At 41.2% G+C, this 13,851-nt stretch overlaps 1 protein-coding gene across 12 annotated transcripts in view; it reads left to right on the top strand.

Moving 5' to 3' along the window:
- Positions 1 to 13,851, top strand: part of LOC102026408 (small integral membrane protein 8) — a 119,341-nt gene that overhangs the window by 20,735 nt on the left and 84,755 nt on the right. For 9 of the 12 annotated variants that reach the window (XM_013510852.1, XM_013510847.1, XM_013510856.1 and 6 more), the window contains one exon: positions 8,579 to 8,781. In XM_013510852.1, coding sequence (XP_013366306.1) covers positions 8,579 to 8,781 — 203 coding nt within the window. Of the gene's footprint in view, positions 1 to 2,300; positions 2,396 to 4,102; positions 4,211 to 4,234; positions 4,250 to 8,578; positions 8,782 to 13,851 lie in introns of those variants that run through there. The other 3 variants (XM_013510845.1, XM_013510846.1, XM_013510857.1) reach the window with 2 other exon arrangements.

Raw genomic sequence — 13,851 nt, forward strand, 5'->3', positions numbered from 1 at the left:
GGCCGGCACGCCACAGCGCTCATGGCCACATGGCTCCCCGTGCGCTGGGGGCCCTCCCTCCAGGGGCCTATGAGGCAGGGAGCGAGCTGCTGGTCGGAAGACTGGCTCTCCCCACCCATGGCTCCCCGTGCGCCTGGAGCCCTCCCTCAGGGGGCCTACAAGGCAGGGAACTAGCTGCCGGTCGGAAGACTGGCCCTCCCCGCCCGTGGCTCCCGGTGCACCAGGGGCCCTCCCTCCGGGGGCCTATGAGGCAGGGCTGTATCCTTTAATTAGCTAGTGACATAGAAGTAAGGACATATAAATAATGTAAGAATATTATATGTATATGTATAGTACATAAGAAAATTGATTGTAATTATAGATTTACATCTCATTTAAGCATAAAAGGTACCAATAGTCTGCATCCTAGTGTCATATTTTTATGAAGTTTAGCATTTTGTCATCCATGCTTATGCACATTTCTTTCTAGAAACTCTTTCATGATTGTATGTACACAGTGTTAAGCATTTGTGGTACAGTATATGTCCATCTCTACCCTAGTATTTGTAGCCCTGTGCTTTATGACTCTTTAACACTCTAGTGGGAAAGAGCCTATGCCACCAAACATACTTTCAGTTCAGGTGACAGAAACACAATTCAGAATACACTGTGCATAAAATGGAATTTCTTGTCCCTTTAAACAGGAAGATTTGAGGAAGATCTGGCGTCAGACTATCAGTTTATCATGCTTACTCTCCTAGTGAGTTAGCTTAATTCTTTACTACTGCAGTCAGGTGTACTCCAGTGGCTGGGAAAGAAGGGGTATGGATCCAAATAGATCTAAACATCTATGACTTCCAGCTTAGAAATCCCAGAGGAAAAAGCTGTATTCTCCCTACATTTTTATATAAAATGCTAGGGGTGAGTCTTACTAGCCAGCCTTAAGCATGCACCATTCACAGGCCAATTACAGAGGCCTATAGGAAGTAAAAAAGGGCAAGAAGATTGGATGCTGTGGTTGACAGTCTTACCAGAACAGTGTGAAGTGAAGGAAGGAACTTCTGAGAGAAGTAGGTCTTGTTACTAGAGGGAGAGCAGAGAGGCAGAACGGACAAAACACACGTTTGGTGTCTTGCATGTGAATATTGCCAAGCTAGGCATCCTGAGATGGGCTTTGTAATTTTAGGAAGTTGACCATCAAGACCTAGCCCTGTGAAAAGTTACTAATTTAACTTACCTAAGATATGAGAAATGAGTGGAATGAAGAATAAGTACTGTGAGAGTTTATAGAGAAAATGACTGTGATTTCAGTACCCAAACAGCTTATCAGACAATTTGTGGCACCTCTGACAACCTCTTGGTTGTAAAAAGAGGCAAATCCTGGGATCAGCTCACAGGGTTCAGATCTCGATTCCAGGTTCAGTTCCGTCCATATCTATCTGATGTTGTATCATTCTTTAACCTTCGATTAATACCCTCTTGGGGTAGAGAGGGTATTGTGGGCTTTTTATTATTTGGGAATCAAATAAGATAATTGACAAAGAAATAATAAACTACTCCTTTGCTCACTCTGCAACTGAAGTAGTTAAGCCTATCACAATATTAAAGAAAGGGACCTATGTCATGTTTTAAAGTGTTTGGTTTCTACCCTCCTGAGAGAGGTAGCACCAGCACCCAGGTAGGAGCAAGAAGAGAAGAGAATAATGTGCTAATGTCTCTCAAATATTCACTCACTGTTCTAATTTAGGTACACAAAATATGCCATTTTCTGCAGGGAACTTATGTCGTGTGACTTCTCCAATTGCCCGCTGCCTGAACTTGGGCCTAACCGTGCTCTGAGTTCCTTCCTGATCAGGAAAAAATTCGCCCATTCTCTGGGTATCTTTACCGAATAGATTGCTGACTGTGAATGTAGCTCAGTGGTAGGGGTTGTGCTTAGCATACTGTGTTCAACACCTAAAACAAAAAAAAAGAGGAGAAAGATAAAGACAGAAATAGCCAGGTGTGGCAGCACATGCCTATAATCCCAGCATTCAGGAGGCTGAGGCAGGAGAGTCACCATGATTTTGAGGCCAGCCTAGGCTACATAGTGAGTTCAAGGCCAGCCTAAACTACATAATGAGACCCTCTCTCAAAAAAAGAAAAAAATTTTTTAAAAGACTGAAAGAAAAGGAAGGAAAGAGAAGAAAAGAAAAGAAAAGTTGATATCTCCTAAAAGTATATATCTTGTGGATGGTTCACATAAATAACTAGATAATGGTAGAAAAGAAAGCCAGGATACAGTCTATGGAGATTTGTGATCATTTCTCTTTAAATCACAGATATTGGGGCAGATATTCTGAATCAAAAAGAACAAATTCAAGAGGATGTACTCAAAGAAAGCATTGCAAAAGCAGAAGCTAATGTGTGGAATCAGGTAAAGGGAGTTAGAAATTAATGTAAAAGACATATTTACAGTTCTTTTATCTTTTGCATTTGTCTAAAGCAAAAGTGCAGCATAGTAGGCAAGAGCGCAGACTATAGAGTCAGATAGAACTGACTGGATCCTGAGCAAGTTCTTCAACCTCTGCAGTGGTGGCTTCTTCACCTACCAAAAAAGGGTAGTAATAATAATAATAATAATAATAATAATAATAATGCCCATTCTATAGAATTATTCAGAGGGCTCAATGATGTATAATACATCTGGCACACAATAGGTGCTTAGCAAAAAGTGGGTCCCATCAAGAGCTTCCTTCCCTTTGTATTGCCCACTTTGTATGAATGACTTACCCCTTAGTCCAGATTGATTAAAACTTGAAAAGCGGGACTCATGTAAATTATGATGGCCTTACATTTAACATATATACCGTCCATTTGTGCAGTATGTAATACTCCTACACTAAATACTCATTTTTTCCAAATGCTTCATCTTGTCCTGCTTTCCTTCTTCTTCTTCTTTTTTTTTTTTTGGATCTTTTTGAGACAGGGTCTCACTATGCAGTTCAGGCTGGCCTTAAGCTCACTTTGTAGCCCAGGCTGGTCTCGAACTCCCAACAGTCCTCCTGCCTCAGCCTCCCAAGTGCTGGGATTACAGGCGTGCACCACCACACTTGGCTCTGCTTTCCTTCTCATTGTCTGCCTCCAGAATCTTTGGTATTGCTGCCATAGGGTCCAGGCCCATAGTCCCTGCTACTTGAGATGCTGAGGTGGGAGGATCATTGAGTCCAGGAATTCAAGTCCAGCCTGGGCAACACAGCGAGGTGCTGCCTCAAACAGAAATCCCCAAATCCTTGATGCTTTGCACATATGATGGCTGAGTGGCAAAGGGGAGTCACAGTGCGCAAAGCTTCAATCCTGTAGCTCCTACTTCTTTCCGTCATAGAATGACCTAAGTAGCTTCCTAAAGAAAAGTAAAGCTCCTTGAGGGCAAGACAAGCCATAGTGCTTAGGGTAGTATCTCATGATTTCTTCATAAAATAAACACTACAGCAAGTAGTATTGGAACTGTGCACGGGTATGAATATATTCTGAACAAAAAATACTCTAGTGCAAACAATCATAAAAATTTTATTACTAATAAACCTATTTTATCAGTAATAAATTTCAAATTGCTCATGAACCATCATTACTCATACAACTTAATATAAGGGACGCTTTTGTGAGTAATCATTGGGATATATGTTTACATAGTGCTCCAAATATTCTCTTCAAATAAAGTAATAAGCTTCTTTCTGAACTCTTCAAGCAGTTTTACTCAGCCACCTTGCTCAGTACCCCTTAACTCTATGTATCTGTTCGCTGTCTGTGTTTCCCAGATTTTCTCCTGTGAGCATGTATTGCTTTGACAGTCAAGCAAGAAATAATGCCAGGGAGAAAAGACAGCTTAGCAACCTATGAACAGTAAAGCTGCCCTATCTTTAACAATTCCTGAAGCAGCAGTGTTAGCCATGGTCCGGGATGTGTTTAGGGCTTCCCTGGCCAGGGCAGCCAGGTTGCTGTGGAGGTCTAGGGCAGCAGTTGAGCTAGTAATTAATTTTCAGTAAATGGGAAAACCTGACTTACCACCAGTTGCAAGTAATGATGAGTTGCCCTCTGTTCATCCCGAGAATATTAATAAATAGCTGGACTCTTTCTTTCAAAGGCCAATGAACGCCAAAAACAAGCAGTGGAGAGAGCACTGGAAGACGCGTACGAGAGACACCAGTTTCAAATTCAGATTTTGGAAGAAAAACATCAAAAAGATTTACAGGTTTTTCAGAATGGCTTGTGGAAGAAATAAAGTACTTAGGTTGGCAAGGGAATGAGGGAGAAGATAATAACGTGTAGACTGGGCTGGTGTGTCACAGAGGCTAAACGGGAGCCTCAGAGGTTCACAGAGGAGATGCTGAGCTCTGTGGACCAACGACGCTGCGAGGGAAAAACCTCATAGCTTGCTTTCCGAAGAAAGCGTCACCTGGCCAACCCTGCCCTGCCGCCTGTCCGTGACACCTAGGTCCCCTCCGCAGCAGTCATCACTTGTAATTAAATAACTGTGTGATTCGTTGTTTAATGTCTGACCTCATGGCCTCAGCTTTCATCAGGGCATGTCTTTCCGTCCTTCCACTAGCCCTGGTGCCCGTCTCAGTGCCTTGACTTAGCAGGGTCTTAAATGGTTGTTGAACAAATCACACAGGCTGTTCTCTTCCTTCTGCCTTCCTGTTGCATTCTTTTCCCCAAATTTGCTTTTTTTGTACTGCCTAGAGGGACGTTTAAGCTGTCCCTGAGTATTCCCTGCAGGCCCACGGTCACAAGATGAGGGCAATGCTTTCTAACCTGCAACTTGTTCAAGCACGTGACTCCAGGTAACTAATACACTTTCCAGCCCTGGGATTCGTTGTTTAGTTTGGTACCTCAGTTGTACAATCTGCTCAAAGAACAAGGATACGGGCCAATTTTCACGTTTGGCTCAGGGCAAAAAACAGAATAAAACAAAGAGCAGGTGTGCTGTTACATGGGCAGCACCTGGAAGAAGTAGCAGAGACCTGGCCCAGGTTTAGCCTGACTTACTAAGAACATTAATAAACAGAGACTCTGGGCCCAGGCATTCATTGTGTCAGTAATGGACACCTGCCATCCACTGTGTTCTGTACAGGTGAGAGTAAGTGGAGTGCCCTCGCCCTCAGAGGACTGGTAGGTAAGACCTCTGCCCCAGGGTTCTAAACAAATAGGGGGATTCTGCCTGCTTGACACCAGTGGTCTACTTCAGCCAGGCATGGCATGGGCCCCAAGGAGTTGGCTACAGCAGCCCCTTAGTTCAGAGAGAGAGATACCGTGAATCATCATCCCTAAGATCAAACAAACCAGACTCAGGAGAGCATAGGAATTTTAGTTACAACACCTGGAATTTTTCTTGAAAGCGACATTATATAAAGAAATGTCTTCCAGATATCTGTACAGGAAACATGCTGCAGTTCGTGAAGCTTTCTCCCGCAAAGTGGGCTGATTTATTCAAAATACATTTTAGTAAAAGCAGACCCTACATCAAATAAGAGCATTGCCAAATAGCAGGTTACTGAATTATTTCTGGAGCTTTAAATATGTTTTCCACATCTATGTGAAGCAGTAAAATGATCTTAGTTTTACCAAACCATTACATAAATGAGGGACTGAGTTTAATTCTCTGAGTCCTAGTTCAGAAGCCACCCAAAATAAAGGGTTAGGTGTAATTTTAAAATTCTATGATTCAAGAAAAAATATATGTATTATATGATACTTCACCTCTCTGAAGCCCAACCACTTGGTAGTCTCAATTATTGAGCATATACTTGAAAACTCCAAAATATGCTAGGACCTTCACTGAGTTAAGTAAAAGTCTCTGCTGCAGAGAACAACTCCGGCTTATTTTCCACAGTAGAACCTCTCCTCCCTGCTCTGATGGCATTGCACTTACTTGGCAAACTGAACCCAACAGAGTGGGTTGTTCGATTTTTCAAATCCAAAATAGAGTAAATGTTGGAAACTAAGAATGTTCATTGGAAACAGAAAAGATAGTACTCAGCCCAAGGCCTGGGGAGAACAAGAAAAAACTACGAAGAACAGATCCCAGATCTCCAGTATCAAAGCAGTCTGGGGTCGTTTACGACAGAGACAAATATTCCTATGAAACTGAGCAGTTATTAAATGCCATATGAAGTTTTTAACCCAGTGTAATCTTTCATCCTTACCTACTGAGACCATATCATCAAGAAAATATTAGTGTTTTAGTCTACTCTTTCCATTAAATTGAGTATTAAAGACAGTTGGAGACATTAGCATTCAAAATATTTTATGAAAAAATAGTAATTTGAGCTGGGTGTGGTGGCGCACACCTGCAATCCCAGCACTCGGGAGGCTGAGGCAGGAGGGTCATTGCGAGTTCAAGACCAGCCTGGGCTACAAAGTAAGCTTAAGGCCAGCCTGAACTGCAGAGCAAGACCCTGTCTCAAAAAAAAAAAAGACACCCCCCTGAAGAAAAAAAAGTAATTTGAGACACTACTTTCTTCAGGGTAGAAAACCCAGTTAGCATTTTCCTGAAACGATTTTCAAAATACACTGACAGAGGCCACTCTGAGGAGATAAAGTTGAGTTTTGTGGCCTCTTTTTCTTTTCTTCCCCCTTCGGAATAGCCAAAGCAAAAAGTTAAAAGCATGAAAATTTTTTCCTTTTAAAAAAACGAAAGTCTGTGAAACAATATGGTTTTGGTGTCTGTTTGTTTTGGTGTTGGTTTTGGTGAAGGTATTGAACCCAGGTCTTCATGCATGCTAAGCAAGCACTCTCCCACTGAACTATAACCTCCGCCCATCGAACAAATATTTTAATTGTTGAAACATTTTTGTAAGAAGCTAAAAGCAATTTCCGTTTGACTTCCAGCTTCAGCTTAGGATTCTCTCTGGGTGCACCATAGAAAGGGTGCTAAGGGGAATTGAGCAACCTTCAGCCAGGAGAACTTTTATTGTTTTTGTTCCTTTCAACTCTTAAGAGTTCATTTGAAGGAAAGATTTTGCTATTTAAAAAAAAGAAGGTCAGCTATGCTATCTTGTGTGCATGTACAGGGTTTCTGGAATGAAAACTAAATGGATGAATCTCTTCAAAGACTCTAGTATCTCAACCAGCAATGAAGGGAGAAGCTGACAGTCTAGAACTCTGATTTTCTTCCCCTAGTTATTTCACTGACATGTTTGTGAAGTAATTTATGTATGTTCTCTTAATATCTTCCTTTTAAAAAAGTAGAGATAAAAATTTATCTTTAAATACAAGTTTTGAAACTCCTGGACAGAATTAATTGCCCCTGCTTTCTTGCTTATAATTCTGCTACAGCACCCAGTGCACGACTAGGTTTTTGGTCTGCTCAACTACAGAGTGAGTCCTCTGAGAATGAGGGTCCCAGCCCTCTCTGTTAGTTGCACTGGGACCAAAGAGAGGCTCTGATATTCCGTGGAGTTGGTAGGTGTTTCCGGGATGGCGACACAGTTTTCCTTTAGGACTAATTTGTAAGATTCTTCTGCCAAGTGTTGGTTTAACTCGTGTTTCCTCTTTTTATTTGGATGAAAGCCATCTACAGGTCTTCCAACCCCAGAATAGTAGAGCTCTTGTTTCTATCCCTTCCATTAATAAGAAAGGGCCCCTGGACTTAATTATCTCAGGAGTGAGGACTGGAAGACAGGTTCTGGTGACTGCAGTTATGCGTGTCTGTTTTCTACCAGAGTCTTGATTTCCTTCCTAGCCCAGAGGATACTCTGGAGGTATAATTACCTGTGGCATTTTGTGCATATAATGATAATATGATAATCAAGAAAAAACGACCTGGGCTGGGGTTGTAGCTCGGTGTTAGAGGGCTTGCCTAGCATGTACCAGGCCCTGAGTTTGACCTTCAACTCTAAACAACAAATTTTAACCATACCCTCTAACCAGCATTTTTGGCATATTCCTTTTCTTTTTTTTATTTTAAAAAATAAAAGAAGGAAAACATATTAACAAACAGACATCCATTTACAAAATAGCATAAGAACAATACAAACAAAACAGAGTGACAGACAAAGTTGTAGGAAATTAACAATGGTTGTTATATTACTTATTGATATCTTCAAAGTGGTTTCTCAGGAAAACAGAGACATACAAGATTGATCAAACAAGCAATCATTAACTGTTCCTTTCTGTAGAGCAACAGAAGACAGTAGTACAACTATGTTAGCTATCCTGTATATACACAAATACATAATTTCCCCTTCTTTCCCTTCTCGTTTTGCATATTCCTTTTCAATATGATCTGTACAGTATATATATTTTTGCTACATAATTTGTCCATTTTTGGTTTTGCTTGCCATGTAAATGAAAGGTTTCCATATCATACAGAATATCCTTTCAAATCCGGGGCTGGGGATTTAGCTTAGCGGCAAAGCACCTGCCTGGCAAGCGCAAGGTCGTGAGTTCAGTTCCCGGTACCGGAGAAAAACCAAAAAAAAAAAAAAAAAATCAAATCATCAGTATTAATAGGCAAACATTCCATCAAGTAAATGAAACTATGATTTAGACCCAATATTTTAGTATTCAACCTAATACATCAAAACTGTAATATCTAAACCAAGTTTTTCCATTTAAGGCAATGGCAGATAAAACCAAGACAGAGGTGTTTCAAAACATGGGTGAGGAAATGAAGAGAGAAAACCTGGCTGCCGAACAGCGCATGGTGCATCGAATCCAAAGGATCATGGTGGAGTGCCACAGAGAGAAGGTGGAGGCCGTGCAGAAGGCCAGGGAGGAAGAGCGCCAGATTGCCCGGCTGGCTCTCCAGGTTGAGAAAAGGTATTTCAGAGAACACACTGCAAATTTGTACTTGGCTTTACCAAATTTGTACTTGGCTTCCCCCAAAATTGGGGGAAGAGGGAAGGTTAGGGTGCATAGGCAGATGTTGCCCAGTTTTTGTTTTTATATTTTTATTGTGAAATTTATCAAAATATAGAGAAGATATATTAGAGGGAGGGGACCTCGTAGAAAAATAGTAATATAGTTACTCAAGGATCTAACATCCAATTTAGCAAACTGGAAATTGCCAACATTTCTGAAGCTCTTTTATGATCTTTCTCGGTCATATTCCCTTCATTCCCCCTTTCCACAGATAACTAATCTTCTAAATATTGTGATCTTCATTCTCTGTCTCTAGTTTTAAGAGGCTGAGGAGAGGAATCAAGAAACATTTTCCCAAACATATGTAAAAGTAAATTTTCATTTATATCCCTTAACCTAGTTCATATGCTACTGTATATGTGCTACTTCTTGGACTTTTTTCTTCTTACTAAGTAATATGTGTTGCAAAGGTTGACTTTATGAAAATGTATAGATCAAAACTCACAGGTTCTGACTTATTTCTTCCCTATCCTATACTTCTTCCCAGAGACAAACATTTCCTATAACAGGGTCTATATCCTTCCATAGCCTTTTGATGTATTTATAGCCTGTGCATAGTTACAAATCATTTTTACATAAATCAAGTCCTATCCATGCCACAGGGAGAATGTGTGGCAGATATAGATGGACACCAAGGCAATCATTTCTATGTGGGAGATGAACATTGGACGAAGTAAGACAGTAGTCAGGATATCAGAGCTCTTCAGGTGCAAAGAAAATCACAGCTTCCAAACGTTCAATGCCCTGCCCAAGATCACTGATCAGGACCAAGACTGAGACCACCTTGTTTGGCCTCCTGTTTGTTTGTTGCTTGGGTTAACAAGCAAATCAAAGAAGACATATCAAGTAAGGTCTTTTTCATTAGAACTGTTTAGAATAGGGCCAAAAGTAAGATCCTGGATGAGATGCAGACAAGAATGAGGGCCCCAACTGCAGCAGTTTCAGAGTGTGTTCCTTCCTGCATAGACTGTAAATCATGGTGGAGGTGGAAGAGAACGGTGAGAGAGAGAGTTTCAGGAAGGGACTAGGGAATAAGTTATGGGCCCGCGTAGTGGCCTCTTCTCCCATCCCCACCTCCATCTACAGGAGCTCTACGCCTCCCCTAGAGCAAGGGGTCCACTCCTCACACACACCTGATCCCTTCCTTGCTCTATTGCTTTTGCCCACTTCTCGCCCTTCCTCTGTAAGGTTTGGATGGAAAGTTTCCAATGTCCATCTTTTATTGAGTAAAAGACTAAGATTAGAGATCTGCCATATATGTTGTTTAACTGTATGCAACTATAATGCCTGTTTTATTCATTGATGTTTCCCACATGCCTACAAGAGAACATGGCACATAGTGTGCATTCTTTAAACATTCGTTGAGCGAATGGTTTAAATTTCTTTCTTTTTTTTTTTTTTTTTGGTGTTTTGGAAGCAAGGTCTCACTATGCAGTGCAGGCTGGGCTTTAACTCATTTATGTAGCCCAGGCTGACCTTGAACTCACAGCAATCCTCCTGCCTCAGCCTCCCGAAGGCTGGGATTATAGGTGTGTGCCACCATACCCAGCGATTTAAATTTATTTTGATCAGCTGAACTCTGTAACATACCAGACCTTATTTCTAGACTTTGCTAGATTCCAGTGTTCTTTGGAACATTTGGAGGAATGTTTCTCCAAATGGAGGCTGTGCAGAAAGCCAGGGAGGAGGTATGTATATAGAGACAGATCGTTCATTATGATTACAGTATTTTTTTAAATTTTAAAAATATTTTTATTCATGTCTGTGATACGTAATGAATATGTTTATCATGGAGAACCGGTACATGTACATACCATACCTTAATCCTTTTTACTTCCCCTTCCCTGCCCCTCCCTCCATCTCCAGATCCCTTTCCCATTTCTAAAAGGTCTATTTCCCCACTTTCTGTTATTTTTAATTTTGTTCTTTAAATTACTTATACTTTGGATTTCTCATCTAAGAGAAACTATGTGATATTTAAGCTTCTCTTTCTGATTTATTTTACTCATCATTATAGTCTCAAGGTACATCCATTTTCCTACAAATGTCTCAGATTTATCCTTCTTTATGGCAGAGTAGTACTCCATTGTGTATATATACCATATTTTCTTTACCCATTCATCTGTTGCTGGAAATATAGGCTGCTTCCAAGATTTAGCTATTATGAGTTAAATTGCTATAAACATGGTAATGCATGTGTCACTGCCATATGATGTCTCTGACTTCAGGAATACACCAGAAGGGTATCTAGGTGGGTCAAATGGAATTTCTAGTTTTAGTTTTTTGAGAAGTCTGCTCACTGATTTCCATAATGGTTATACTAATTTACACCTTACAACAGTGTAAAAGATATACAATGGAGTACTCTTCTGCCATAAAGAAGGATAAGCTTGAAACATTTCTAGCTTATCCTTGATAAGTGGCTGTACCTTGAGATCAGACTGTTAAGTGAAATAAATCAGACATGGATATTTAGATACCACATTGTTTCTCTGGTGTGAGAAACTGAAAGTGTAAATAAGGACCAAAGTGTATAATATTGAGAAATGGGAAGAAAATGTTTAAATAAGAAGGGAACAAGTGAAGGGAGAGGGGGAAGGCAGGATAGGACAAGCAAAAGAGAGAATAGAAGGGAAAAATAAAAACAAAGTTTTTGTAGATAAGGAGGGGAAGAGGGGTTGAGGGGAGGGGAGGGGAATGGGGAAAAAAGAAGCAGAAACACATATCATGTACAGGTACAAATTCCCTCTGAGAACTGTTATCATTATATATCTCAAATGTACCAATAAAATTTTTAAAAATGTAATAAGGGTTTCTTTTTTCCACAGCCTTGCCAGCATTTGTTGTTTTCTTGAGTTCTTGATGATAGCTATCCTTTCTGAAATAAGACAGAATCTCAGTGTGGTTTTACTTTGCATTTCTCTAATCGGCAAAGATGTTGAACATTTTTTCATGTACGTATTGGCTATTTATATTTCTTCTTCTGAGAAGTGTCTCTTCATTTATGTCCACTTTTTGATTGGGTCTTGGTTTAGGGGGTGTCTAATTTTTTTACTTCTTCATTCTAGATTTTAGTGCTCTGACTGAGGAATACCTGGCAAAATTTTTTCCCATTCTGTCGTGGTCTCTTCACTCTCTTGGTTGTCCCCTTTGCTGTGTGGAAGTGTTTTCTTTTGATATGACCCCATTTGCCGATTCTTGCTACTATTTCTTGTGTAATTGGAGTTTTGTTCTGGAATCCCTTGCCAGTGCCCATGTCTTCAAAAGTTTTACGTGTTTTAGCAGCTGTAGTTAGAATTTGTGGATTCTTTATTTGGCTACAAACTTTCATCCAAGACTTAAGGACTGAGAACACTTACATATCATGAGAAATATGTGCAGTGAACAGAAACTTTTGTGGATGAAAATGACTGTATTTATACTGATTTCCTCAGAGACACTGAACTCTTTTTCTCCTAAAGCTTAAAAAAAATTGGAAGAGCTCTGATTGTTTTCTAGCCCAAGGCAAAGCATGAATGGAGCCACTGCTCAGGCATTTTTGTGGTCAAGGCTATAATTTCTAATGACAGCTACCCTTCCCTCAGTACCCGCTACACACAAGGCCCTTTGTATACTTTTCATCAGATTTTTATTTTCCGTCCTGGGGGATTCTATTAGCCTGCATAGCTTCAGATTAAAACGCTGAGTCTTGGGCAGAAACTCAGCAAACTGCCAAGGGGCAAGCATAGAAGCGCTGGCAGGGCCTGATTTGAGACCTGGCCTGTACGATGCCGAAGTTCGTGACTTTCCATGGTGTTCCCCTGCTCTATGGGAAGTTGCATAAGTTATCTAGAGGGTTCGTCCACTTCATCTTAGCTTGTCAAGTGCCTTCTGTGAATGTGGCAGTGAAGATCTAACACAAAAAAGTAAGGATCCTTCTTCGACATAAAATGCATAATGCACAGTTGCCGCATCTGAACAAGGTTGAATGCACTGGTCCATGTGATACTTGGGTGCTAGAAGAGTTTAAAGTCTTGGAAAGATCAAGCAATGGGAGTATGTGTCAAGGTAGGTTTTCCAGAAGAGGGTGGTTTTGAATTGGGCCTTAGAAGATGGGAGATCCCATTTGTGTGAGAGGCAAAAAAAGAACAACAGAATGATTGTAGTGGATTGACAACTGGTGGTCAGCTTCTAACCCCTCGGCGGAAGTGAGCAAGTGTGGTGCTGGGTGTGGGAGGCCCACCTGAGGACTGTTGTCAGCAGCATAAGAGGCAGAACTGGAGAAGAAGTGAGGCTGCTGGGAGCTGAGAAAGGCTGTTGAAGCTGGTAGAAGCTGTAAGGAACTGTTGGTTCTTTTGGAGGAGCTTGTCATGCTGGCTTTCCTGATGAACTTGGCTGTTTTCATCCTCCAAGGAGCTCAGGACCTTGTTGGCACTGAGAATAGCTTCGGTTCACTTTGGGGGAGCTCTGGTCCTCACTTTGAGCATTGCCTCCTGGCTCCAGAGGGGAAGATGGTGCACTGCCAGTCTCCTGGAGAAGCTTGCTGTGTTGCCTTTCCTGATGGGAACTCAGCCATCTTGATCATCAGAGGAGCTGGGCACCTTACTGTTGCTAAGGATGGCTGTGGTTCCTTTCAAGGGAGCTCTGCTTTTTCTGAGCATCACTTCCTGGCTCCAGTGCAGATCCCTCACCCTACTAGCACAGACCCTTCATCCTGCTGGCACAGACTTTCTAGATTTTGCCACTGACCTTTGGGCCTTCCCAGTGCAGATCCATGAAACAGGCCTGCTTGAGATATTGTTATGGGCTCTAGACCTCCAGTTGGATTCATGGGAGGCATTGTTATGGGCTCTAGGTCTTCAGCTAGACTCATATAGGACATTATCGCGGAATCTAGGCCCTCAGCTGGACTCCTGGTTTATAGTGTGTGGACAGATTTCCTGCACTCTCTTGTGTATGGTTCTTTGGGTGACTAATATAAATGATCGT

The sequence above is a fragment of the Chinchilla lanigera genome, unplaced genomic scaffold (genome assembly GCF_000276665.1).
Source record: "Chinchilla lanigera isolate Chin_1 unplaced genomic scaffold, ChiLan1.0 scaffold00010, whole genome shotgun sequence".
In the NCBI taxonomy this organism is placed as follows: domain Eukaryota; kingdom Metazoa; phylum Chordata; class Mammalia; order Rodentia; family Chinchillidae; genus Chinchilla; species Chinchilla lanigera.